Raw genomic sequence first — 27,720 nt, forward strand, 5'->3', positions numbered from 1 at the left:
TGTAGTCTTCAAACATTTATTCTCCTGACACTAGAAGGACACAGATTGTCCTCTTTGATCCTTGCATGCTCCCACCACACAGTTCCCTGCCCTCCACAAAAAGGTGCTGACCTTGGGTCATGGATTTAGCTCAGCAGCATAAGTGCCTACATGGAAGCACAAAGTCATGAGTTCAATCCCCAGTACCAAAAAAGGTGCCAAGATAACAGAAAAACTCTGTTGTAAAATATGTTTGTGGTGGCTGTTCCAGGCTCCCCAGGCAGGCTGGTGCTCTTATTTACTCTTCATGTGTGCTGTCTGAGACAGCTTCTTTGTTGTCTCCTGGACCCAGAGTTCAGTCCAGAAAGCCACTTCCTTGGCTTTTAACCCCTGGGCAGCCTTGGTGGTGGCACCAATCTTCAGATATCCTTCTTCTTGGTCATATTTTGGCCAGTGTGGAAGCTCTTCCCCATTGGGGTTCCTGGAAACAGAATCAAATAGAAATTCCCTAAGGTTTCTGGATGGTACTCATATTTCTCTGAGGTTTGTAGGGGTCTCTTGCTAATCTCTGCCAAGAGGTTCAAGCATCTCTACAGACAGGGAATTCTCCATCTTTGGGGCACTTCCAGTTTTGTAGAGAAACCTCATTATCAAAGTACTACTGTCACAGGGCTGGGGTTTTGATCACTCAAGCTATTAAAGCTACCCCTTCCCAACTGGTATACAACATATTTCCCCAACTCATCTACCAGCCCTGCTACTTGTCTTCCAACAGCCTTACCCATTCCGAGCAAAGTTGGCCCAGAATTTCATCACCATCTTGCTGAGATTGATCTCCTCTTCTGAGGCACCACCTATGAGGAAGAATGAAAACTTCCTTCTGAGACAGACTATGATCAAGGACACATGAATGCATAATATCCTTAATGATGTTAGAGCAGGAGGAAAGTTGAGGACTGCCCTGTGTAGCTAAACCATGTGGCAGCAAAACAGTAAACCAAGATAGAGAGAGAAGGTAAAATGTACTCAAGGCTGGCAAACTAAGACTGGCTCCCAGGCCTCCTCACTGCAAGTTCATAGCCAGGGAAGAGCCATTACCTTTCAAAAGTGGTGCACCAAATACTGAGAAAACCTCATCCCCGTGATCTCCCATCACACTGCTAGGTTTCAAGGGAGATGAGAAGCTTGGATGATACTGGAACTCATACATGTAGGTAGGGGCTCCAGCATCTGTGAAGACATGGAACATGCACAGATCACATGACTGGATCCACTCCAGGACTATAACCAAATCTTCAGCTGTTCGGGAAACCTGTAGGTATCATCAGGGAACAGAAACAATTTTTAAAAAGCTCTTTGCTTAAATTAGAGCCACACAGTTTGTTCAAATGGGATTAGGACTGACCAGATATTTATTGAATGTCAGAACAGAGAACTGCAATGCAACCATTATGAATTTGGACGTGTATCACCAACAGCAACAGGTCATCCTTTCAAGAATATCTTCAACCTAGCAGGTATCTTTGATTCAGCTTGGTTGTGAAATTCTCCAATATTTTTCTCAATGTTTCAGAGTAGTTGAGGCAAGTACTAGTTGCTTATCATAAAGAAGTATATGGAAATAAAACATATAGAGAGAATATCATCAATCTCTTGCATTTTAGGAAACCACAAAACTCAGAGTTTAATATTTTTTGTCATTTCACTTATAGAATCTCTTGCTTATCTCAGGGAGTCTTAAAACAATAGGCAAAAAAGTGAGTGATTTTTTTAAAAACCTGAAAAATGTACAAAAAATAAAATAAGAATACTCATAATCCTGCCATTCATGAGGCTTACTTTATATTTTAGTGAATAAATCTTATGAATATAAAAGTGAAGTAATATTTTATGTTATTTTCCAATATACTATAATCAATTTTTCACATCGTTTTGCATCCATAAAAGTATTTAACATTACATGCCCCTCTGAGAATGGAAAATAATCTATTGATGGGCTCCTGCAGCCTTCATCACTAATTTTTTTATCAACAAGTTTTATTTGGAAGAAATAATCCTCCCATGACTCAGCATTTAATTTATTAATCAACTCTGTCAAAGTCAATCAGAACTTGCTGAAATTAAGGATGAACATTGCCTGGGCTGCTCAATAATTTTTTTAAGTTTTTAGGTACAATTTAGGTATACATATTGATCACATTCATCATAGAGAATCTGTGCCTGTACATGATATATCTTCCTATTTCTTTTTTCCCCATTACCCTTCCATCTACCCACCCCACTTCAATCCCTCTTCTCCTTATTTACAAAGTTGTATTTCCAGTTTATCCTTCTTTTCTCTTTTTTTCTTTTCCCCCTCTCTAGTTCCCCTTCCATTTTAAACTTTTCTTCCTATTTCACAATATCGATTACACATTTTGGTTCTTATTTATACTTTCAGTTTCTTACATCAGACAGACAATGCCATATCCACACACGTATGTCCAATTTATTTCACTTAAAAGTATGGTCTCAATTGCATCCATTTCGCTATAAATGTCTCGGGTTCATATTTCTTTATGGTAGTATTCCATTGTGGAAAAATCTTACAGCTTTTTAAATCATTCATTGGCACTCAGCCAGGTTTTTAATGAACTCTGACCCATCAGTAAAGCAAAAATTTCAGTGAATGGAAAAACTTATTTTAGGCTGTATTCTTCCCCAGGATATTTGTTCGTTTGTTTGTTTGTTTGTTTTTCCTCAAATCATTGAGATTTACAAAATTCACATAGGCACAGATAAGTCTTCAAAGAAAACAGAACACAGATTTGAGAGATAATAGGAAGTAGAAACACAGAGACAATAGGACACCACCAAACATTTACATGACGGAAGTTTCAGAAGTGGAAAAGTCCAGAAGACATTTCAGTTATGCACAGCAGACACAGACATGGCTGTGCATCCTTGACAGCTTCCATCTCTTTTCTATGCCACTTCCTCCTCACTTCATGTTTTCTGAGATCAATTCCAAATTAACTACTTGCATTTCTGTCTTCTTCTATCCTCTGATACTAATATATAACAAAATAAGACATGTCCTCTCTCCAGGCCATATGTAATCACATTTGGGGTTTCAACATAAGCAATTTCCACATCTGTCTATACTGGGAGGTGGGCAGCTCAGAGACAAACACTCATAAGATAGTGTCCCTCTCTTGTCTAATGCTGGGGACTCACCTCTGTGTGCACGGGCAATAGTCACAGAAGGGACACCAAACACAATATCTGAAATCAAGTCCTTGAAGCGTTCCTGCTTTTTGGTAGAGTCATTTGTCCCTCCTAAGTACTTCTCAAAAGCCACAGTCATCATATCCCCAGAGATATTCTGAAATACATTGAGAAAATGAGCTCTAGTCAGTTAAGAGGCTTTATTGATCTTAAATTGTATCCCATGAAAAATCCTTCTGGGGATGTGAGATGGGTAAAAAGAAAAATGGGGCCAGAATCACTAATCTCAATCTTTTGGTTCTACCATTCAATTGGGCTGCAATTTTGGACAAATGTTTTCACCTTGTTTCTTAATCAGTTCCCATGATTACTCAGATTCTTACAAGAAAGCGTTTGAACTTCCCTGGAAATGCCATGCCTGTCTTCTGGTCCAAAATGTCTTCAGTGGAGGAATTGCCCATGATCTGTTTAAAATATTGGTTAAACATTTGTGAATTCCAAAAAAATTTAAAATAAAAACCAAACAGAACAAACAACCGAACCAATGCAAAATTAAGTTTCATTTGGAGCCTTAGTAGTTCTTTCATCAGTTTGCAAAATAACTGAAATAAATGGACTCAGAAATAGAAATTCAAGAATCCGAACAGGATGATACATAGATACATAAATCAGGTAGCACAGTGTTCATCCAGGCAATGAGGAAACATTTAGGCCAGGATGGTGTCGAAGCAGCAGGCTCTGGGATAAAGGGCACAGGCCATACTCCAGAGACGCTGATGACTAAGACAAAATCAACCATCTAGCTTTGATCCTTTGAAAACTGAAATCCTTCTGAAGTTAGAACTGCAGAACTTTCAGCATATGATGCCCCTGTCAAAACTTCTGCATTAACACACTTGATCCAACTTTTGCGAGGCTTCTAGTAACTAAAGACCATGTGCTACAGTAAATCTGGACCTCTAAAATGCCTAAGAACACTCAGTGATTTCATGTGAAGTAACTGTTTCCTTTAGCCTAACCCTCATGCACAAACAGACTTATGAACTGTCTCTTAGAGCAGTTGCCTTATAAATGTGCAATTATCAATCCTTTTTCTGCCTTTTGAGATGAAAATCCCACATCCAAAACTGTTTCCTTGAGGACCTGAGAGTAATGTTTCTTTGGAGGTTCGGGGTTGTTTTGTTTTGTAAATATTTTGAAACCACTTGGAAATGTAAACATTGGAGGTTACTCTTGATCATCTTCAGGCCAGACTATGAAGCCTCACTTCAAATTGCACTTCTGCTTCATGAGACACAGGTCTGCTTCTCCTGCAGATGAGTAAAAGTGAACAAATCTGTCTGTCCATGTGGATTCACTCTTTACTGTCATAGCACATCTCTGTGCCTTTGCAGCCTGGAAACATCTCCAACTTTTGGGGTCAGGGATGTGAACTCTCTTGCTTTATCTTTCCCCATTTTCCATCTCCTTTCTGAATAATAACTGCCCTAATGCTTTAAATTAGTGTCTCTGTTTACCCTATAATTTTTGTCAAACACAAAACCTTTTATCACTGTTTGAAGCCAATTTTAACTTATCCAGAAGACACTTTCTCTAAATCTTCCCAATGAGGTACTTGATTGTGTGTGTGGAGATCAATAGGAGCCACGAGCCCCAGCATAAAGTGGCACCTGTTCTGCCTCAGCCTAATTCTCATTGACTTCCAAGTCTTCCTCTTTACAGGCATCCTGGACTGTTCCATCTGTACTATTATTCTTTATGGACATAACAGCCAGGACACTTTAGAACTTTTTAGTGGGAATACAGTCAAAGAGTGTTCAGCCAAAAGGTTATCTGGTATGTACCACTCTAGGGACAGCTGGACTATCCTGAAGAAGATTTATGGGGAAATGTTCACTTGTACCAATAATATGTCTGCCCTGGGCTCACATGTGGTTTGGAAAAGAAGGAGCCATATGAACAGAAGTTGAAAGGATAATGATGCAAAAGGATGCATCTGACTTAGAGGTCTGTGCAGTATCACCATTGGGATCAACCACCCAAATTCTTGCTTACTGATTTCTACAATAAAGGTAACAGTGCTGAAATTCTTCCAATTTGGGGCATGGAAGTACATCTGTGGAAAAGTCAGTACATTCTTACCATTGGAAGGAGCCAGCCAAATTCTTGCTTGTTGATTCCCACAATGTAGGGGACAGTGCTGAAATTCTTTTCAGCCAGAATGTCTTCTGGTGCTTTGGGCAGCAGCACACCATCAACAACAGTGGTCATAGGTGAGTAGGGCTGAGCAAGTAGAAAGCAATATATTGTCTCTCTTTTGCCTCCCTAATTGACGCTTGCAGCTCTATTCTGGTCCCTTGAGGGCAAGGGTGAGACTGCACACCCATTCTGGTCATCAGTAGTGACAACAGATTCTCAGGGTCCAAATGATGGACCCTGAGAATCTGCATATGGATATATTAAGGATGGAATTTTGGGCAACTTCTCATGATAAGGTGATGTGGGCAGTGAAGAATAGGTCATTTTCAGTCAAATTAAAATATATATAAATCATCATAATATGTATTCAATATGAATGCATGAGTGTGGAGGGATGTGTGTGTATGTATTAACTGGACAATAAAGGGAAAATCCTACAGCAAAAAGTTGAGAAAAAAATTTTAGTGTAAATACAGCTGCCTGGAAAGATGTGCCATTCAGAGAAAGTAGCTCTGGGAATCTGAAAGAGGAGCAGCTCATCTGAAGGAAAACTTCTGAAAGTTGAAGATGCTTGCTGCCTGCATACCACTTTGGTGATGAAAACTATTGACAGGTGAAGTGAGAAAGTGGTATTTCCAATCAGAAGCAAGTAATTAAGCAAATAGAACCAATGAACAGAAAAATGGGACTTAAAAGAGCTTTGGGCTTGGACAAATCCAATAGAAATAGACAATCCCTTAGAAAAAGACAGCAAAGAGGATCATGCAGTAGAGCACATCTTTTGCATGTGTTTCATCTAAGAACTTACTGTAAGAACTTACTGAAGCTGCTACAATCTGAATTTTAAGTCAACCACAAAAATCTGTGTATAGGACACTTGTCTCCAGCCAAGAGCTACAAGGAGATGGTGCAACTGTAAGACATGAGGCCCTAATGGAAGGTCTTCAAGTCACTGGGCGTGTGCTCTTAAACTTGATGTCAGTATCCTGTCCCTTCTCACTCTCTACTACCAAGGCATGAGGTAAGTGATTTTGCTCCTCTGTGTACTCCCACCATGATGTGCCAGCACAGAACCAAACAGGCACAATAGATCATGGAATAAAACTTCCAAAACTCTGAACCAAAATAAACTTTTTCTATTTATGTGTTGACTACCTCAAGTGTTTGATACAGAAACAGAAAACTGACTAAGAGAGGAACTGAGGCGATACAGAGAAAGGGGTGACATTCTCTATTTTATGATGACAGGAGTCTGGAGGTACCAGAAGGCATGTAAATGGGAAATGTAGAGTAGAGGTAAAGAAATGCTAGAAGAGAAACAGTGTGTGCTTGTAGTGGGCGGCACTTAAGGGAGCACAATGACACAGGAGACATGAGAAAGACAATAATGGTCAGTGTCCAGTATCCACTCAGAAATGCTGGTAGTTGGCTTGTTGGAATCACTTGAAATACATTGTTTGGGTCTGAAAATTCAGAGATTTCTTTCCTCCTTTCCTTTTCTCATATCCCACACTCTCTCATTTAGTAAGTCCTGGTAGCTATTCTCAAAATTATCCAGATTCCACCTAATTCTCTCTGTGCCACAGATCTGGCTCTGGTATAATCCACCAGAACTTCTTGTTTGAGTTGCTGCAGTACAGTGTCCTCCCCATTGATCTTTATGCCTCTGCTCTGCCCTTCCTCCTGTCTAGATCACACTGCACAGACATTTGGGAAACCTAAGATCATGTCACTGTTCTGTTCACAATCTCTGAACACCTTCCACCTGCTGCTGAATCACAGGGCAAATCCTTCCATTGACCACTATACTGCACCTCCCAGGGCCTCAGGTTCCATGCTGCCCCATTCCTTCCTTGCTCTAGAAACACGGGCCTCCTGCATCAGGGCTTTTAAAGCTGATGTTTCCTCCCCTGGAGCACTTTTTCTCTATGTTTCTGATGACTGGCTTCTTTATTTCTCTAGAAATGGACTTAGGTGACATCGTAGTGCAAACCATTTTCTGACCCTGCTGTTTACAGGCACTATTGAAACCCACTCCTGTACTTTTTAATCCAATGCTCCAAGTCAGTATTTATTCCCTAAGTTCAGCCACACATTTCTCATTTATATTTCCTAGTTCTAGAACCACTACATTCTTTCTCCATCACTACCTTTCTTTTTTAACTTTCACTTTGACGACTCTTGGATGTATCAAATAGACTGTTGTTGTATTTCTTCACTGAACTCCCCTAACTGGAGCACAAGCCTCTAAAAGGGCAGAGCAGTTCATCTCCTTAACTTCTCTACCCTAACAATGAAATCAGGTCCTGCCACATGGAATCTGCTTCTTAAATCTTTGCTGAATGATAGTATAAATCTATAAATCTCACTTCATCCTCAGACTTCCTAAGAGAATATCTATGGTGAGATAAAGAAGCCAGGCAGACAGTCACGTGGCTCCTGAGCTCACAATTGCACTAAAAAAGGAAAGAATTCCCATGGGTTTAGATACTCTTCTCACTGAAAACTTTTCCTGCTGAACTTCTCTGTGATGACAGACTGGCATGAGCAACCATCAATCTTCAAGGTCACTTTCTGTAAGAAGCACTCCTCCTTGACAATGATGAATGCATCCTCTCTGTATTCCTACACACTCAGTCCACTAATATACCTGTGTTTTTTCTTGGATTTTGCATTTAAAATTGCATTAATGTTCAATTAGGGTGTGTAATATCTCTTTTGACATCACCTTATATATAACTATCATGCAGGAAGAGAGAATGGCAAAAAGAAGAAAGAGATGATTCCACACAGAAAGAGGAATATGTGGATAGTGTTGGTCAGTGAGTTGAATATTGGTGCATTGTATGTGCACATGGATAAAAGAATAAAAATAAGCATGGAGATGGTACATGTGTCATTGCTTCTGAGGGCTGGGTGATGGAATGTACATACATGTTGACTAGATGACTCATGGGTGATGGACCAATTGAAAATACATTGATATTAGATGGATGAAAGAACTTAAGTGAATAAGATACAGAAAGAGAGAGAGATAGAGACACAGAGAGAGAAGAGAGATGTATGATGGATGGATAAATGTATGGTTGGATGCATGATGGTAGACAGATGGAAGGATAGATGAGTGTCTGATAGATGAGTAAATGGGTAGAAAGATGTTTATGTTTGAATGCTAACTGGGGAAAAATCTTAGAATATCTAGATAATTGTGACACAGCAGTGGCCAGTTATCTAGATATTCTAAGACTTGTGTAGACACTTTGTGAACCATAAGCACCTTAGATTGTGACAACTTTCTGAAAAACTAAATGTTTCATGTCCCCATTCTTCAAATTCAAGACAGTAATTACTTTTGAAAAACATAATGTATAAATTTTATTAATTCATACTAATTCTACAGAACACTGAGCTTAACTTTTGATACTACCCCTGAAAAGAATATCAAAACATTGTTTTAAAAGAAAGAATTATAATCTAATTTTGTGTTATTATTAGATCTTTTGTATTTACTATACTTCATAATAAAAAAAGAAAAAATAAACTTCCCAGTTTAGTTCAAAAGCTTATACTGAACTAGGAGCTGACCAACTGATTGCTCATATAAGTACACAACTGAACCAATAGTATGGAGTCATGTAGACAGGGCAGGATAACTACAATGGGTGTACCCACCGTTATCTGGCTTGCCTCTAAGAGCTCTTTCTCTGTCTTCTGGCGCAGACACTGAATGATGACAGCCGATGTGGTGGTTTCACACCCAGCAGTAGCTGCAATTTTCTGCAGAAATCACAGCCAACAGCAGAATTTAAGAGAAAACTTTATCTTCCATCAGTGTACATACATAGTTCTATCCTGACCCAAACCAAATAGGATACGTGAATATCCCATAAACCATAGTGGGTTCCAGGTCCCATGGCATGTTGTTCATGCTATTTGGAATTGTAACATGAGTCACACATAATATACATATGTCTATTGCCTCATCTCTTCTAAAGTGGGCTCAGTGTTCTCAAATACAAATGTCTCAAGAGAACCTGTGAAGATGGGGATGGTGAAGAACATGGAGTCAGAACTATGCTATCTGGGCTGAATACTACCTACTAGCCACTGGGTCTCAGAGTCCCCAACTGTAGATAAGTGTAATGATTGTGACTATTTTACAAAACATGTGACAAAGTTACAAGGGTATTATGCCTCTCACCACACACTAAAACTAATGCATAATTCATGAGGCCTAGAAAAGGTGATTCCCATGAAAACACTTCAGAACGTGATATAAGTGTGAGTCCTAAAGGACTCCTTCCTGCTTGGCCATCCTCCCTCCTGACTTTAGAGACTCTCAGCTGCCTCCCAAGAAAAACCAAGAAAAACACCATAGGATTCTACTAAAACCAAAGAAAAGATAGGAGAGCTGTCCAGCATGTGACTTACCTCCGCTGTGGCCTTGACATTGTCCCTAACTATATGAAGACTGAAGACCACACCACTCTCAGAAATGGCCCTGTGGAAGAGATTCTTGGCCAGTGGAGATAACACCTGGCAGGGAAGTGGAGAAGAGATTTGATGCTCGAAACTACAGTATCAGTGACTCACATGCTTCTAAGGTTCCTTCCCCCTACTTCCCTGCCCTGGTCATCTCTTGGAGTCTCTCATGCTCAGTGGACATGAGAAGTCCTCGTTTGTCCTGTGGCCCCAGTCCTACATTCTCAGCAGAGTAGAGGCAAAGCCCAGAGCCATAGACAAAATAAGAATTATGTGGCACCTACCCATTATGGCAATCAAATCTGTTACAATGTGGTTTTAGGTATTCCTACCCATAAATTAGGTTTCCAATTTTAATTATTCATAATTGATCTTAATAAAATTGACCATGCATCTGAAGAGAGTTTGTGTGTAGCTCCATCTCTTAAGCTATAACACTGGTTTGATATACTCAAAGACCTGGGATTGAGCCTCAAAACAAGAAAAGAATTAGCAAGTACAAGAAAAAGATCTGTGTGGAGGCACATTCAAAAGATATCTAATAATGCACATGATCTTATGTTGTTTATAACATCAAAAATTGGAAAATCCTGAAGATTCCAATATAAAGAGATTGGGCAAATGAACAATTTTTCATTACTATCATGGCATACTATACAACTACAAAAGATAAGTAGTCCAATATTTAGAGAAATATTAATTAACCTACAATAATAAAGGTTTCTTTCTTTACAAAAAATATAAATAAAAATGTAACAAGGAGACCAACTCTATGTGGATAGATAGATGATTGATTGACTGATTGATACATAGATAAATCCACAGTAACCATCCTGGTTAGTGGGATTCTAAAAGATTTTTATTCTTCAAATACTTTTGTACTTTTCTTTTTGCTTTTATCTCTACTTTAAAAAATACAAGAATATATTCCTCTGAGTATTCAACTATACCAATAAACGTTGGAAAGTTATGGCAGTAGATATGACCCTCTGCTCAAGTATGAGGTAGGTGGGGTTGAATTTTTAGTTTCTCTAAGTGTGCCCCATCAATTTCTCCAAACAGTAAGACATCTAATGTGTTGTGCCTGAGATCCACATCTCCTGATCCACCCCTCCCACTCACCTTTACTGCTTTCTTCTTCTTGCTCAGCTCCCTGCTGCTCCTTATCTCTCAGCTTCCTGCTGCCCATCCTCTTGGACATGAATAAACAATGTGCCACCTCAGAGGATGGTCCTGTCTGTTCTCGGTGCTCTAATCCCCATAAAGAACAGTTCTATCTGAGGCCAAATAAGACAATTTATCCAACTCGTGTCTTCACCATTTCCTAGCATCTGTACTTGACATCCTCTTTGCATTCCAAGAGAAGCAATGTGAGTCCTAATATTAAAATGATTAGGAGAATGAAAAAAGGAAACACCAAGTGTAGGAGGAGAAATTCCCCTGGTGCAGGATGCACCTAAAGGTTCTTAAAGTCCCAGGATATTGAGCTGAGCTCTGAATTTTCTGCAGGCCAAGGAAAGTTAAGCCTTGACTTTCCACTCTCTGTTGCTGTGCACTTCATAGAATCATCACTAAATCCAGGTATTGTAAGCAAAAGGACCAAAGCAAGATTGTCTGGTCTCCAAGAGCTCACTCACATCAACAGCCACATCAAGCCTAGAAAGAGGCTTGATATCAATAATACTTACAAGAACAGAGACACTTGTACTCCCTGCTGATTCTCCAAAGATGGTCACAGAGTCTGGGTTACCTCCAAAGTTGGCAATGTTGTCCTGGACCCAGCGCAGTGCAGCCACCTGGTCCAAGAAACCCCAGTTTCCATGGCCGTGTTCGTCCCCTGTGCTGCAACAGAACAGGGTTAGTGTGGCAGAGACCTCATGATCTGGCTTGCAAGATCCCTGATGGGCAGGGCTGCTTGCTGAATCTTCCACAGTAAGGTTTGGTTTTCCCATTCCTGACCAAAAAGTCTTCATTTGTGTGTCATTCATTATGTGATGAATGACACACAGTGATCTATAGAGATGGAAAGTCCACAGTCCTTCTTCAGCCTCTGCTCTAATCAGCTACCACTTTGTACCCAACCCTGGCTTATTTGACTATTATCTTCTTTGGAAGTGCTGTAATGCTTACAAGGTGTAGGTTTTATTGGTCTTGTTCTCTACTGTTTTGTTCAATTTTATAATTCCTAATGAAATAGACAATTCTTTTTAAGGAAGCAAGAGGCATTATGGTAACCATTGTTGATAGCCTTGTACTCTGTTTTTACATCATGTGCTATGTCTATCCTTGGTTTTGACTGACGGCTTTGCTTTGCCATATTTGATTTTATTCTCTTCCAAAAAATGTAATATGAACTAAGGAGTAATAAAACCCAAAATGTGTAAATTTTGTTGTAAAAAGAGAGGAAAAAAGTGCTCTGAAGGATACAACTACAAGTGTGTTTAGGGGTGTTAAATAGATGACCATATTAATGTTTTGGGTTGGATCATTGAACACAACTGTTTGCAGTCTCACTGTTTGAATGTCCACTTTGTATGCTTTGATTCTGTGACTTGAGCAACTATCTATAAGATGATAATGTGTAATCTATTAACTGGTGATTTCTTACTGGGTTTTTTTTTGTAGTTATGTATTACTTGTACCCTTACACCGCTTTGTTTTGTTTTGTTTTTTCTCTTTTTCCTTTTAAATAAAATTTTTTTAAAAAAGCTAAAGCATTCCTGGGATTAAAGAAGCAATGTCTCTGGAAAAAAATTCAACTCACACTGCAGGCCACAAATAAGTGAAAAGAAAATACACTGTCAGACTGTGAGAAAAACATAACCATGTAAAAAACAATCAAGTAAAAAAAAAAAAGAGGCACATTTGAGCTATGGTTGATATTTTAGAGGTCATATCCAAGGAATGATTCTATAGGTAATAGTATTTGGTAGAGACCTGAATACATGAGTCTTGTAAATCTCTGAGAGGCTCTTGTAAATCTCTTCTCTCTTAGGAGAGACATAACTTGTACAGGACACAGGACCAAAAGAAGAAATGTTGGAGTATAACGTGAAATGCAGATAGCAAGAGTGTAATGAAAGGTGATAAGAACATGGCCAGAATAAAAGATTCTATCGGTAATTCAGAGAAGACACTGAGCTTAGATAGGAAAAATCAAGAAGTGGATGATGAAGTAGTGTATTCTGAAAATATTTGAAATGTAAAACCAGGAAGACTTGCTGGTCAAGTAGATGTGAGGTAAAGAGTTAAGCATATCAACAAGGCTTTTATCCTGAGAAACAAGGAGGAAGAACTTCCAGCAGTGGCACCAGATACCTTGTGGGAAGAAGTGGATATTCTTTGTAGTAGCAGTCCAGTTCTCAGTCTGTCCCTGGAAAAAGGAAGTGTGATGAAGACATCCAGAGGAAATAATAAAAGGTAGCTAAGGATGGCATCTGGGGTTCAAAAAGGAAGTGAGAGCTACAAACAGGAAGATATGAAAGTGCTTCTGGGGACATGCAGTGACTTAGCAGAGGCAGAGAGGAAGACACAGAGGGTTGATGAGGTGGAAGCAGAAGAACAAAGAAGGGCTGAGGAGCACCAGCCGTACCAGTCATGGAGAAAACCAGGAAGCCACACCAGAAGCAGTTGTGCAGGCCAGGAGAGAAGGAAAGCCCCCTCCATAAGCAAATGACTGATTCGAAGGAACACAGGCTGAGATGATAGAAACTAAAGTAAAGAAACAATTTAAGGCTTGTATTGTTTGATTGACTTTGCAAGCCTAAAGCTAGTAGTCTGAGCAATTATTTAGAGGATAACAATATGCAATATGGTAACAATTGTGAATTATCCACTGTCTTGTTTTTTAAATCCAACATCATTCTCATTCTTTTGTTTTGCATCATTTTGTTTTGTTTTGTTCCCTTTAAAATAAAAAAGAATTGAGAAGGAGCAAGTAGGAGGTGGGAGATGGTCAGAGTCAGGAGAAGGCAGAGTTTCTGAGGCAGGCATGGCTGTCTGTGGCCTGTGTTGAAAGGTGTGATGATGTTGGCTGGGTTCTGGTGAAAGTCACTGCTTTATCTCTAACGGAATTACTTTTCAGCTTAGTTAGAAGGAACCCTGCCTTCACGAGTACTCACAACACTCTCAATGAGATGTCCCTCCCTTCTTTTCCCTGGGAAGATGTGTAACATTGATTTGCTCTGCTGCCTACCCACATCTATCACCAAGGACCATGCATGCTGGGGTTACATGGTGAAAGAAGATGAGTGTTTCAAAGGCAATAACAAGTAGAACAGGAGAGTGACAAGTAGAATGGCCATTATAAGTAAAGAAAATAACAAATGTAAATCTCACAAGACAGTGAACAAGTATAGCTAAGGAATAAGAAGGTAGATAAGTCCAATAATGAAGCCCTTGATGCATGGAATGAAGGAACTTAACAAAGTTTCCCGTGATGGGTGACCTGGGCCACAGCATTGATGCTGCTACAGTTTAGATGCATTTTGTCTTCTAAAGTCCTTGGTTCTCATTTTGGTGTTAGTAGGCAGTAGGAGATGCTATGATATACAAGATCTGGTATAAGATGATTCTTTAGAGGGACATCCTTGAAAAGGATTAATGCAGTTCTAACAAGAACCTCATATGTACAACATAGGGTATTTATTTACTTATTTATTTATTTTTGGCATTGGAAATCAAACCCAGGACTTCACACTTGCAGGCAGGTGCTGTGCTACTGAGCTATATCCCTAGTCCATTACAGTGTCCTTTTCAACAGTAAAATAAATACAAGAGCAATACCATACCCCCTCTGTTCTCTGGCTTTCTTTCTTGCCTAATGGAAGCATCCTGCATGTCACAAATTTTATTTCTGTTTCTCTGCCATGTACAGACAAGGGCCCTTTATAGAGACCAGTCCTGTGAATGCACATGATCCTGCACTTTGAGTTTCCAAACATGAAATCTAAGTACGTGTCTTTCTTTTATAGATATGGAGCCTCAAATATTTTCTTATATCAACAGGAAACAGGATACTGCAGTGAAGGGAAAGAGAGCTCAGAACCTTACCTCAAGAATCCCCATATGCCCAGGCGATACTGAATATTCACCACCACCACTTTCTCATGGGCAGAGAGGGCCAGTCCATCATAAATCGATGCCCCACCCAACACTAGACCACCTCCATGGATCCACACCATCACCTTGCACAAAAAAAAAATCAGAGTCACACTGATTACAGCAAGCAGAATGGGGAAGAACCTCCATGCTAGCCCTGATTCAAAGAGGCCATTATCCGAAGATCACCAGTGCACACAAGGTTGTAAAAGCCACTTTCTGTATTCCCTGGCTGCATTCTTATTCCCACTGGGTTTGTCTGCCATTGTCTGGGCCCTCGTACAATGGCCCCAAAGGGATCTTCAAACTGAAAATGGCATCATTTTTGGTTTGAGCAGCGAACGTGAGAATGTCCGGTTTTCCCCAACTCTCCATCATCCTCAGGTCCAGACCATTCAGGCACTGAAACTTAATCAAAGAGAAGCCTTTGTATTTCAGCTTCATCTCAGTTAATGCTTCAGTGATGAAATAAACTTTCCTGTGTACAAATATTGTTTTGAAACACAGTAACTTCCTCAAAGATGCTCCTTTCAAAACTTCCCCCCACCACCTCCTCTGTAGCCCAAATCCTATCCACCTCAAGCCCAGTTCCCAATCCCGCCTTCAGGAAGCCTAAAATAATTTCACTAACATTATCTAATAGCCTGCTATATAACTGGTATTATGATAAGAATTGAGGATGAGAGTGGATATAACATATAACTATTGTTTCTTGCATTGAAAAAGCTCACATTGCGACTAGAGAGATTTAACAGAATAGTAGTAATATTGTAATTACATTGTTAAATGAAAGGGGAAAAGTTTTAACACAGATTATGCCCCACATTCTATCCTAAGCAATATAAACTAAACTATCCACAAGACAGGCACTAATAATTGCCCCATATAAAAGTAAAACTAAGGCACCTCTGCCTGAGATCTCACAACAAGTAAGTGTTAGCAGGAGGACTTGATCAGGTAATCTGGCCCCAGAACTCATCTCCTGGTAAGCTGGTTATTAGGGCAGGAGAAAGATTCTCTGGCTGCTCTACATGGTGTGTCATCTGTGCTGGCTCTGTGTACTCAGCCAGGACTGAAACAAAATGTCACAGTCATTACTGAAAACTCATATGTGATTAATCTCACTTGAGGAAACAGAGAATAGGAGAAGCACAGAAATTGTCCAAGACTCTCAGCTTAGGCATAGCCAAGATTTAAACTCAGAACTTGCACTGCTAGGACCTGCGTTCATAGTTGTGCATTTCCTGTTTTCAAGTTCCTGCGGCTCCTGTTTCTCCTCCACTTTTGATCTTTGCTTCTGTGACTAAAGGCTGGGTCCCAGGTTGGTGAGAAATGATATGGTCTTAGGAGGTCTCAGTGCAGCCCAAAGAGCAAGATTCATGAAGGTAGGAGCATTATGATCATGGTTCCATAATCTTACCTTCCCTAACCCTAATACTAACTGTATGTTTGGGGTACTGAGTGCAAACAGACATGTAAATAAAGAAGTGAATGAATGAGGAAGGATTTTTTTCAACTTTCTTTTCCTTACACTGTATGTGAAGGAACAAATTTCAGATGCAAGCTCATACTCCCCAACTCCTGAGCTTTACCCTTTGTGGGAATAGGATAAAGACTGGATGAAGAAACCCTTCCTATTCTATCTCAGGGCTCTCTTCTTTTCCAACACACCCTCTTCCACCTTCCAATTTTTAACTAGTTTTCTACACACCACTGACCAGTTATTTTACAAAGACTAATTTAATGGGTTTTCAGCATGCACCAATCACAATAAGGGAGAAAAAGAAGCCACAACAAACTCTTAAATGTGTTTGTAGCAATAGTATCGCCAAAATCCCAACTATTCAGGAGAATAAGGCAGGATGATTCCAAGTTCAAGTTCTACATGGGAAACTTACCAAGACACCACCTCAAAATAAAAAATAAAAAGGGGTTAAATCCACAGTACGTGGGGGCAGGAAAATCTCAGATGTTGGGCTAAAACCGAAAGAAAATTACTATAGGATTTCTCCAGTCATCATCTCACATGCTTCTGTCACAGAACAGTGAAAGGTTACACCCACTGTTGATTTACAGGCCCATGTCAGAGTCACTGACTTCAAATTCAAAGACCTGATCTTCTGTCATGACACTAATGTGTGACCTCAATTTCACCATCTTCACTCCTATCTGGTAAAATGATTCTTCTAATTCTAAATTTATTGGAAATTATGTCTTTGAGGCTCTGGAATTGGCTTCTTAATCTGAAGACTATGAGTAATCATTTTTAACTTCTTTTGATGTGATAAAAATTAAAAATTAAGGTGTGTTTTCAGAAATACAGTATCTTCCTACAAAGGCCTTAGGTCACTAAGGAAACTTGGGGAAAGGATACTTGTATTCCCTGTCATAAAAGGAAGCTCTGATTCCCAAACTCAGTTATGGCCCTGGTACTCCTTCCCCTAACCTCCCTCCCCTCATGTCCCATTTGCAGCAGAATATTTCAGATGCTAAAGACCTACAAGTCTTGACTAGTGGTGCCTGTACTCACCGGCAGGCTACTGTTCTTCGTCAAGTTGGCAGGAGTGTAAATGTTTAGGTACAGACAATCTTCAGCAAATGTAAAAGGAATTTTCTCATTTATGATTTTAAACAGCTCTGACAGCTTCTTTCCCTCCACTGCATCTTGAGAGCACCTGGAAGGAGAGAGAGAACTCCTGAGCTTCCAACAGGTGGAAGCTGGAGGTGTCACCTGGGGCTTGACTTGCACCAGGAAGATAATGCCTGTAGGTGGAGTTGCTTCCACTGAACTGATCATTGCAAAGATTTGAGTTTGCCTAGTTACCTTAGTTGGGACCTACAGACTCCTTAATGCATGGATGTTCAAATTTTACCTTGTCTAGACCACATTTAGTGAAGAATTGTCTTAGACACTTATAAAACATATAATATGGTTAAGGTAAATAAGTAATAAAGCAGTCTTTATTGCACTTTATTATAACATTAAAATAAGACACAAAACTACAGAAATATTTGGCTTTGTTTTGTGAGACTATATATGGCTCAATGAAAGTGGCTGCAATTTTTATAAAGTTCTTGAAGTGCTTTTCAGAAAATTTTTTATCTAATTTTCCTCTTTGTGTGTCTAAATACCCTAAACAGTTGTTCACAGGGATACATACTGCCAAAAAGCCAAGACATGAATAAGACTTGATTGTGAAGCAAGAAATACATTTCACTATCATGACAGATCTCATAAGAGCTTAGTAAAGAGACATGGTCAAGTTTAACTTTGAGTTGAACAGCTGATTGCCTCTTGATATATTCCTACTATGATTTAAATCTGGAATATGTCCCAGAATCCTGAATTGTTTGGAGCTGGAACTTTTGAAAGGTGACTAAGAACTTTTGAAAGGTGTTATCCTCGTCAGTGGACTAATCGGCAAATGAATCCATAGCTAAATGTGCTGTTAGAAGGTGTTCAGAAAGGGTAATTCACTAAGGGTAGGGTCTGGAAGGGTGCAGCTCCTCTCATCTCTTCCCTACTCTGTCTGCTTCATGGCCACCACAACATGAGCCTCTTTCCTCCACCAGGCATTTTCACCATACTGTTTTTGCCTTGAAACCAGCAGCCGGAGATGGTAACCGTGAGCAAATGATATCCCTCCTTGAAATACTGGCTACTGAGTACTGTGTATCATGAAGAGAAATGACTGAATTTCAAAAATTAATGAATAAATAAACATTTTCCTAGTATTGCCAATGTTATACATGCATATATATATATACAAATATATAATTATAGCACTACCATGAGCAAAAAGTTATTTGATGTATCATCTTTGTATTTCCTATGCCACGAATCCTAAAAACAATTTCATCTATTAAACTATTCCACCAAATAACACAATAATCCTAAATTTAACTTACATGTCTTCTAATGACAGTAGAAATTGCCTACATAAGTACACACACATATGTAGGTTGAAGCACTGTTGTCAGTAATGCTAGGTTTTACTCATCCAGTCAAGAAAACCTAGGCAATACTGATATATCACTGCTTTGATTGGACTGACTATGAGTAGTAGGGAAAGAGTCAGTATTATAGTCCCGATCCCCCACTCCCACAATTTCTATTGTAGCCTGTGCAGTCTGCCCTGAAGTTTCCTCCAATACAGTCATAACTATATTGCTAAAACTCACATAATAATATTAAGAGCTTACAGTTCTGGGACCACATTATTAACTGCTCATAGCCACCTGCAGACCATAGGCCAAAGGTAGGACACCCATGATCCAGAGTCTCCCAGACTATGTAGAGGGAGAACTTGGATCCCCTCCTTGTCAGTACCTTTGCAATATTCTGGACCAAGGAAGGGAGGCTACCCATGCACCAATCTGCGAAGGGAGATGACATTTCCTACTTTCTGCATCATTTGTACTGTGGATCACAGGGTGATCATATTCCTCCTCCAGGTAACCATGTTCTAATCCTTGGGGAGGGGGGGCCTTCAACACAAGAAGTGATTCAGTGACTATCTTTTAGCGTGCAGCTGGGCAGGGTGACATCTTTGTGGGGACAATAGAAGCAAAACTCCATTCTAGTCCTGTGTCAACTACTGACATGATGGTGAATATTGGGTGAATTCTGTTCCTCTCCTGGGCCCCAACCTGCTAGATTCATGGATCAAGTGCTTTCTGAGGGGCCTTGTAGCCCTTCAGATGCCACAATAGTGTCATCAACCTGTCCCTGGAAATCACCGTCAGTTGCCCTAATACAGGTCTCAAAGAAGTTGCAAAAATTAAATAAATGACACATTCTGAATTATTTCAGTATAAAAGGCACTGACTAAAGTTCTTATTGGGAACAACTCACTGTAGCCTCAGGTCAACTTTATACAAGATCTATTATTATCACCACTTTACAGATGAGATAACAGAGCTACAGAGAGATTAGAGAGCCTGCCCAAGGTCAACCAAGAAGATTTATGCTATTTACTGTGCATGTTTACAAGAACATTATAAGCAACATTTCAGGTGGCAGTGGAATTAGTAGAAGGCATTGTTTCCCCAGGGTATAGAAGGATAAATTGAAGCTCCCAGGTGCCAGGATGACAGCTGTCAAGTGATAGAGTTGTAAACAGTAGACAAGACTGTTATATTTCCATGCAGGGAATTTCCTATGCATCATCAGGACTCAGGGTGTACTAATCTTTAAAAAAAGAAAGAAAATAAAAGAAATAAACAGAGAAAGAAAGAAAGAAACTCAAATGTCAAAACATAAAATAGTTCAACTTCACTAGTATTTAGATAATTCCAAAATAAAAAGAAAAATTGTATTTATAATTATTGTGTTATTTTGCTCATACAATAGCCAAAAGTCATTCTTTTAATAAATGCAAGCATCAACAAGTCCCCTGAACCTAAGTTTTCACGTAAGGATTAAAGGAAGTATGCAGCTGAAGTATGCCTGGAGGAAAATTACACAAAAGCAAAATGTCATTTCTTCAAAAGTGTCTTATAATAACCACGAATGCGTATACTGATTTAGCCAAAATTGTTCAACATACTGTTATTTAAAATTGGAAGAGCTTTAAAAACTACTTAATGACTATAAAAAAAAGATTGAGCAAATATTCACAAATAACATTTCAATGTCTATGCTAGCACAACTTAACAGTTACCACAGGCTGTGATATTTAATGGTGTAGAATGGTATTACTGTAACACCAATCAGTGAGAAAATAGTCATCCAAACTCTAATCATGATCCATTTTCAGAAGAGGGAAAAGTAAAAGACACTGGAAAACATGATCTCAAATACTAACTGCAAGTACTCTTGAGTGGTAGACTTGTGCATGGTTTTATTTCTTTCACATTTGCTTTTCTACGTTATCCAACTTTTTGGCAATATGTTTGTATTACTTTTATAGTCAGGAAGTAAGAAAATGGAGTTTATTTTTAAAAGAAAAGAAGGTATCCAATAGCAACAGCCAGAGAATCTGCAGAAGTAGGCAGCAGAGGTTACCTGCTGAAGAAAATAATTTCTGAATTGACATTGTTTGTGTCTGAGGTACACTGAGAAAAGCCACGAGACCATCTGGAAAGTTAGGCTTTTTACCCTCAGTGAGTCAGTGTGTCTAAGAATTGAGACATAACAGGGAGTCTGAACTGAACAAATCAACACTCTATTTTACCCTACAAAGGCATAACACTTCACCCATCCAGTCCCAGCCATGCCAAGGCTCAAGACAGGAGAATAGAAAGCATGATTACTTGATCTGTCCCTCATGTGGTCCACTGATTATTTTCAACACTATTAACACATTCTCCATAGTACATGATTCAAGTATAATATGCTTGAATATAATATATATGATATAATATATATTATATTAATAATATGCGTTTTTTCATTATCTCTTTTCCCCAGTAGGATGCAAGATCAAGGAAGATAGGGATATTTGCTTTGTTTATGAATTCTCAGCCCTAGATCATGCCTAGAATGTATCAAGTATTCAATAAATATGTGCTAAATGAAGGCATCTAGAAAGCTGTCATATTATCAGAATATTTTCAAGGGTCAACAGTGTTCTAGAGAATTCCAAAGAAAAGATAAACCAACCAGAGGGTTGTCTTCACTCTTTCTTGTCTCATTCTGAGAAAAAAATATCATCAGTGAAAGATGCCAAAGGTCACCATATCTGCTTACATGGGAGGGTAAGAGGTGGTGTTCTTCACGTCATGCCAAGGTTCCACAGGCTGTGGAGGTGCAAACCTCAGGGATCCAAGAGGAGGCTTGGCAAAAGGAACTCCAAGGAAGACGGCCACAGGCTGTGCAAATCCTTCCAGGCTGACATACTTCCCCAGGACTTTGCCATACACTGTGTCCACCACAGGTGGTAAAGGTGGGTGTTCTGCTGGATGAGGAGAGGAAAGCAGGACCCATTAGAGGATAAAGGTGATAAAACCCACATCCACTTTCTAGACATGGGATCTCAAATAAATCACCTCAAGCCTCTAGGCTTAAGTTCCTTAGGTAAAATACAAATGAGAAACAATGTCCTTTCTACATCTGGGGGTTAATTTAATGAATGAATTGGAGTGGGAGATATGAAAGCACATAGGCTCAAACAAACACAGAAAGACATGACACCTGAAATGGTAATTATCTTTGCTTTCCTGCCCAGAAGCTTCTGTAAGCATGTGTCCATTACTGTCTGGAGGCTAAGCTACATGCTCAGTGAGAAGATGACAAGTGATGGCCCAAGTTCTATACAGAGGTGACCTTGCAGTGAGTAGTCATGCATATACTTGATCAAAAGCAGAAAGAAAGAGCTTCTGTCCCCCTAGAAACAGAAAGATACTAAAGAAGTTGACAGATGCAGTGAAGCCTGATTGGTGTCAACAAAGAGGAGGAACAGTGAATAAGGAATAGTGGGAAAGAGTTAAAGAAGAAAGAGGACTTGAAGAGGCACAAAGACAGCAAACCCAGGATCAGGTTGGAAAAGTGCAAGGGACTCTTGAAGATCACCAGTTGGAGTCCATGGGGAGTGGAAGACAATCCTGAAGTGAAGAGGTACCTGTCAGGTTAGGCCTCAAATTCTAGTTCAAAGATTGTTGGTTTGTTTGACCAGTAAGGAGAAAGGACAGTTTTGTCCTAAAGTACACATTGAGCTTCTAGAATATCCTGGCATGAGTTTTCAGAGGAAAGCGAGACTAGGTGTCAGTTTTCAGTCTAAAATATTCACTCTGTTTGAGGGGAGCAGATAATTGTTTCTCATCTCTTTGCAGCTTTCTCATCAATCATGGTTCCCCAAGTTTTGGGTCCATAGTAAACTAAAATGTTCTTCCTAAAAAAGGAAGGTAAATTCCTTAAAGAGAAGGTTTCTTTCCTGGCTTTCATAAACTTAATGTCATTGCACCACACATAGTGCATGATTTGTACTCATTTACCACCTTTTTTGTATATCATCCATTGATTATACAGTACTATAATGTTTGCTGATTGGACTGTACACACTACAATTTTATGTTCTGTCATACATTATAGTACTGCACGTAAGAGTCATGCAAAATAAGCAAAGTCATCAAGTTGGAGTTTCCATTGACCATTTCTTTTTTTTAAATTTTATTTAAAAAAGACTAAACAAAATAGAAAAGGGGTAGAAATAATACATACTTTCAAAGAAAAATAAGCAGCAAGTAACTACTTGATTACATATTGTACTCATACAAATAGCTGTGCAAGATGCAAAAGTGAAACATACAAAGTGGAGATTCAAACAGTGAGACTGCAAGCAGTTCTGTTCAACTATCCAACAAAAATTTAGCAATATGGTTTATCAATCCTATACACTTAAACATACATGCAGTCATTCATATCTTCATTTATGTTGAGATTAAACAAAACATAGCAGGCTAAAATCACTCTGAACAAAGAATAATAGTATAGATGGATTTCACATCGTGACACTACGGGATCAGCACTGAGTATCATAGTGTCTCTTTTCCTTCAAAGTACTTGTTCATTTCATCATGCATTGCAAGATCAGTTCTCATAAACTATTTATAGGTTCTATGCATGCATGAGTTTCAACACGTATTTCTATCCTTTCTATATTAGAGGGAGGAAAAAAAACAAAGCAAGACAACACAAAACATATTCCTATGAACACATGAAACAAAAAATACATATAAAACCACTGTACAAGGAGTTCTACAAGAATGGTTACTCTGATGTCTCTTGTTAACTTCAATAATATATCATCAGACGTAGTATAATTGAATATAGCAGTTCGTAACAAAATTAATAAAAACAAAACTTGGTAAATAGTATAAAACTTCAAAAACAGATAATAATCAAACCAGAATGGGTATCATAGTGATTCTTGTCATCTTCAGTATAATTCCCTTTACTCTCAGACTTGATACTATCAATCATAACAGTTTTGAATAAAATCTGTCTATACCAAACAGCAATCAAACAAACCAGATTTAACTAAGATCAGTCATGATAAAACAGTATAAGTTATACAGGACTCCAGATTAAGTTAATAGGAAATTAAAGATGATTACTGTGCTATAGCCTGTTATTTTGGGGATAGCTGTCTGTGCCCTCAGATCTACTGCAAGCAGACAAACTGGAACAGAATAAAATCTATCTAAGCAGAGTAGTGAGAGTAATGTGAGTGTTAAATCTTGATACACTATTAACAATATCCTCTGCCTTCTTTTTAAAGACTATTCCTCCCCTTTCACTCCCCCAGGGTACACTGTGCATTTTTGGGTCTCACCAACACCCTCAGTTTTTAGATTGGGAGCAGCCCGCTATTTACCTTAGTGGTTCCGAACCTTCTCCCTCCTGGACTTGATCTCTGGTTGTATTCCTTTACCTAGTAAATCCTGTCTTTCCAACCTATCTACAAATACTGGTCAAGTCGCCCTTGTTACTCTCTGGTTCCCTATCAGAGCATTGTTTTCTCATATTTGATTTTCAGTCCATAAACCTTTTTCAGGTTAATATGTTTCCTATAAAGAGCATCTCGGTAGACCTTACCTCCTGATCTACTCTGCCTATTTTTCTCTTTTATTTATTTTTTAGTGTATCAAGGTCATCTATATGAGATTATAGCCAAGCTGCTCTGCCTCATCTGTTGTGCTCTTTTTCTGCCATTAGTTGTCTGTTTTTCTTTTTCATTCTGCTTTATGCTCCATTCATTGAGGCCTTTCTGCCACTGTTCCTGGAATTCTGGGACTTTCTCTCTCTCTAGAATGTCCTTCAGTATTCTCTGTAGAGTAGGATTGGTGGCCATGAATTCCGCCAGTTCCTCTTTGTCTTGGAAGCATCTTGTTTCTCCATTAATTTCTAGAGAGTTTTTCAGGGTACATCAATCTGGTCTGGAGGTTATTTTCTTTCAGGGCTTGGAATACTTCACTCCAAGCTCTTCTTGACTTTTAAAGCAGTGTAAATTGAGAACTGTCCATTGTTGTCTCCTGAAATTTTATCTTGCTCTATAATTAACAATAATAACAGCATAACAACAGCAGCAGCAGCAGCAATAAACAGACCATAATTGCCCCATTATAGAAATAACTATAGGGGCTGGGGACTTAGCTCAGCAGCGTAAGCACCTGCCTTGCAAGCAGGCAGTCGTGAGTTTGACCCCCAGTACCAATAAAAAAGAAAAAGAAAAAGAAAAAAGAAATAAATAACTATAGACATTCTTCGTTGACAACCAAATCTTAGTCCCATGACTAGGTACATGAATGAGCTGGTGGTTAAATTAGGAGTTCTTGAAAACTTTTAGAAAATGAGTTTATCAAGACATTTGTTTATTATAAATTGAGGAACATCTGTATATAACATGCTGAGGAGCATGTGGATTGAGATGCCCTTGAGTTCCTCTGTTGGAGGTTACTTTCTTTATACATTTCAAGATTTCTGCACTGAAAGTAGATCCATTTGAGTAATGAGGAAGCAATAGGAAGATATAAATGAGAAACTGTGAAGGAAGACTTTGTCCTCCTTGCCAGGTATGGAGACTGTGGAAGTGAGAGGAAAAGACTGAAAAACAGATATGTAATGCTGGTTCCATGTTAGACAGTGGTCAGTGAGAATACTGGAAAGAAGGCTCCATAGGAAGAGGGCATCATAGGACTGAAAAGAAGTGTAAGGCAGCAAGTACAGTCATCTTCATAAAGGTGAGAGTACACAGCAGACTCATGTGAGAGAGCGGAACAAGCTGATAATATAGCATAGACAGATGCATTTGAGTCTGATTGCACCCAAAAGAGCAGTGGCAAAAGAAAAGCAGAGTGTCAGGGAATCCCAGGGAAAAGAGGAGGGGTTGGAAGGAGTGCCAAGTGCTTCAAAGAGGTAAGGTAGGGTAATGTGTGAACAGGGTTGGTTTGTATTCATGTTATCTCATTGATGACTTTCAGCCTAGAAAAAGTGGGTAGAAGCCAGATTGCCTAACATAAAAATGTGTTATAAGAAGACAGGCTCTATAATAAAAAATACTGTATAGCAGTTACCACTGCTATGTCATATAGAATGTGCCCATACTGAACACTTACTGTTCATATCCAGTTCCTCAGAGAAGGCATTCTGGGTTAGTATTAATATGCTCGCTTAACACATGAGCAAACAGGATTTGGAAACACTTCATTCAAACTTCTTAAGAATGGAAAACTCTGAGTGTGGGCTCTGAATTCAGGAGTTAAAATTAGACTGCATCTTCTTTTTCTAGGCGGGAGACTGCTTGTTCCCCAAGTGTGAGCACCTCTGCCCACTGTATGCTATGGATATTTGTTGAGTCATTGCATAACTGTTTCAACATGAATTGATTTTCTCTATCTGATGATACGAGGTGTGAGGCTTTGGTGGCAGTGAAGGTACTGTCACTCCCTGGATCTAAGTAACTCAAGAGTCCGCACCTTCATTTTCAGGGTCTCATAACCTAGAACACCATTGATGTGCTCTAATGTACTTGGCCCAGGTTCCAGATCACTATAAGCAGGGTATATATCCCTAAACCCAAGCAACCAACCATATACCAGCTTTTTCTCTTTCTTGTTCTCCATTCAGGAGAAAGTGAAACCACATATCCAGAGTCCACCCTGACCCTCTGCCTGATTGCTCCTGCTGCTTCTCCTTGTGGCCCTACCACAAGGATGATAGTCCTCATTCAGAACTCTCAATAACAAATTACATTTTCAGGGCCATTGGACCATGATGTGTGGACATGGCTATATCTTAAATTTCCTATTAACACACTACTATGTAAATCAAGCTATTTATTTATTTATCCCTTTCTCTACTTCCTATTGTGCAAGCTCTATGCTAAATACTTTAGAAATAATCATCAATTTCATCCTCACAGATGCTAATATAGGTACTATTGCCATCTCTTTCTAAAAGGAGGGGCCCAGGGAGGGAAGACACAAGTACTTTACAAAGGACACCCAACCCAGAAATGCTGGGATGAGATTCAGACCTCCCACTCTGGCTCCTGAGTCCATGATTTTATTATTCTACCAGGTTACTTTCCATGATCTGCCCAGCTTAGGACTATGTATCAAAGGCAAGACAAAGTGAATTCTCTTAAATCTTCATAGGAGAGGCATCAATTTGGCTTTAGCTAAACTTAGCTGTCCTAGTCCTGGTGCCTATAGTCACAGGTTTCATCCTCTACTGCTCTTGGCAGAGCCTGGTCTGTATAGGCTGTTACTGTAAGTTCAATTCAAAATCCAGAAGAAAATACTACTGTACACCAGGATCTGTTCCTGCTTCTTTGTCCTAAATCTATGCTTGCCAGCCTCTTTCAAGGACAAGGATATACAATTCATTCTGCTGATATTTGTATTTCAAAAGGACTCACCACAGGCTATGGAAGCAAGAAGAGGAGCCATTACCAGTGCGTAAAGCCACATTGTAGAAGTCAGCAGCTCCTGGGCCAGTAAGGTCTCTGTGCTATTCAGAAAAAATGCACAGTCCTGCCCCAGATCACAGATCCGACCCCCATCCCTGCCAAAACTCACCTACCAAGTCAATTACACAACTTAAAACAACAGAAAACTTGTCCCTCTTCTAAAAGACCTCTCTCTCCATGTGCCCTCAAACCACACCCACTCGGACTTTACCCACTTTTATCTGAACTGTTCTTATCCAAATATCAGACTACAGAGTACCAAATTCACACAACAGCTTCCTGTATGAGGTATCTCCCATGTGTGACTACAACTTCAGAGCAATATAAGCTTCCCAAGGGC

The 27,720-nt window shown here is 39.3% G+C and overlaps 1 protein-coding gene across 2 annotated transcripts; it reads right to left on the reverse strand.

Moving 5' to 3' along the window:
- Positions 1–27,542, reverse strand: LOC100717197 (carboxylesterase 1D-like). 2 transcript variants are annotated; one of them, XM_023566016.2, is made up of 13 exons: positions 27,330–27,542; positions 21,659–21,863; positions 17,498–17,642; positions 14,920–15,053; positions 11,556–11,709; positions 9,817–9,921; positions 9,058–9,162; positions 5,329–5,469; positions 3,570–3,650; positions 3,196–3,343; positions 1,078–1,209; positions 761–833; positions 1–460 (listed from the first exon to the last, which is right to left on the reverse strand). In XM_023566016.2, exons 1-13 carry the CDS (start codon positions 27,379–27,381, stop codon positions 274–276), a joined length of 1,662 nt encoding a protein of 553 aa, XP_023421784.1. In that variant the 5' UTR covers positions 27,382–27,542; the 3' UTR covers positions 1–273. The 2 variants fall into 2 exon arrangements, with proteins under 2 accessions (XP_023421784.1, XP_003472019.2); XM_003471971.4 differs by having other exon boundaries at positions 21,659–21,866.
- Positions 27,543–27,720: the final 178 nt, after the last annotated feature.

Source organism: Cavia porcellus, unplaced genomic scaffold, assembly GCF_034190915.1.
Source record: "Cavia porcellus strain 051 isolate PalLab524CR breed Dunkin Hartley unplaced genomic scaffold, mCavPor4.1 scaffold_4, whole genome shotgun sequence".
NCBI lineage: Eukaryota > Metazoa > Chordata > Mammalia > Rodentia > Caviidae > Cavia > Cavia porcellus.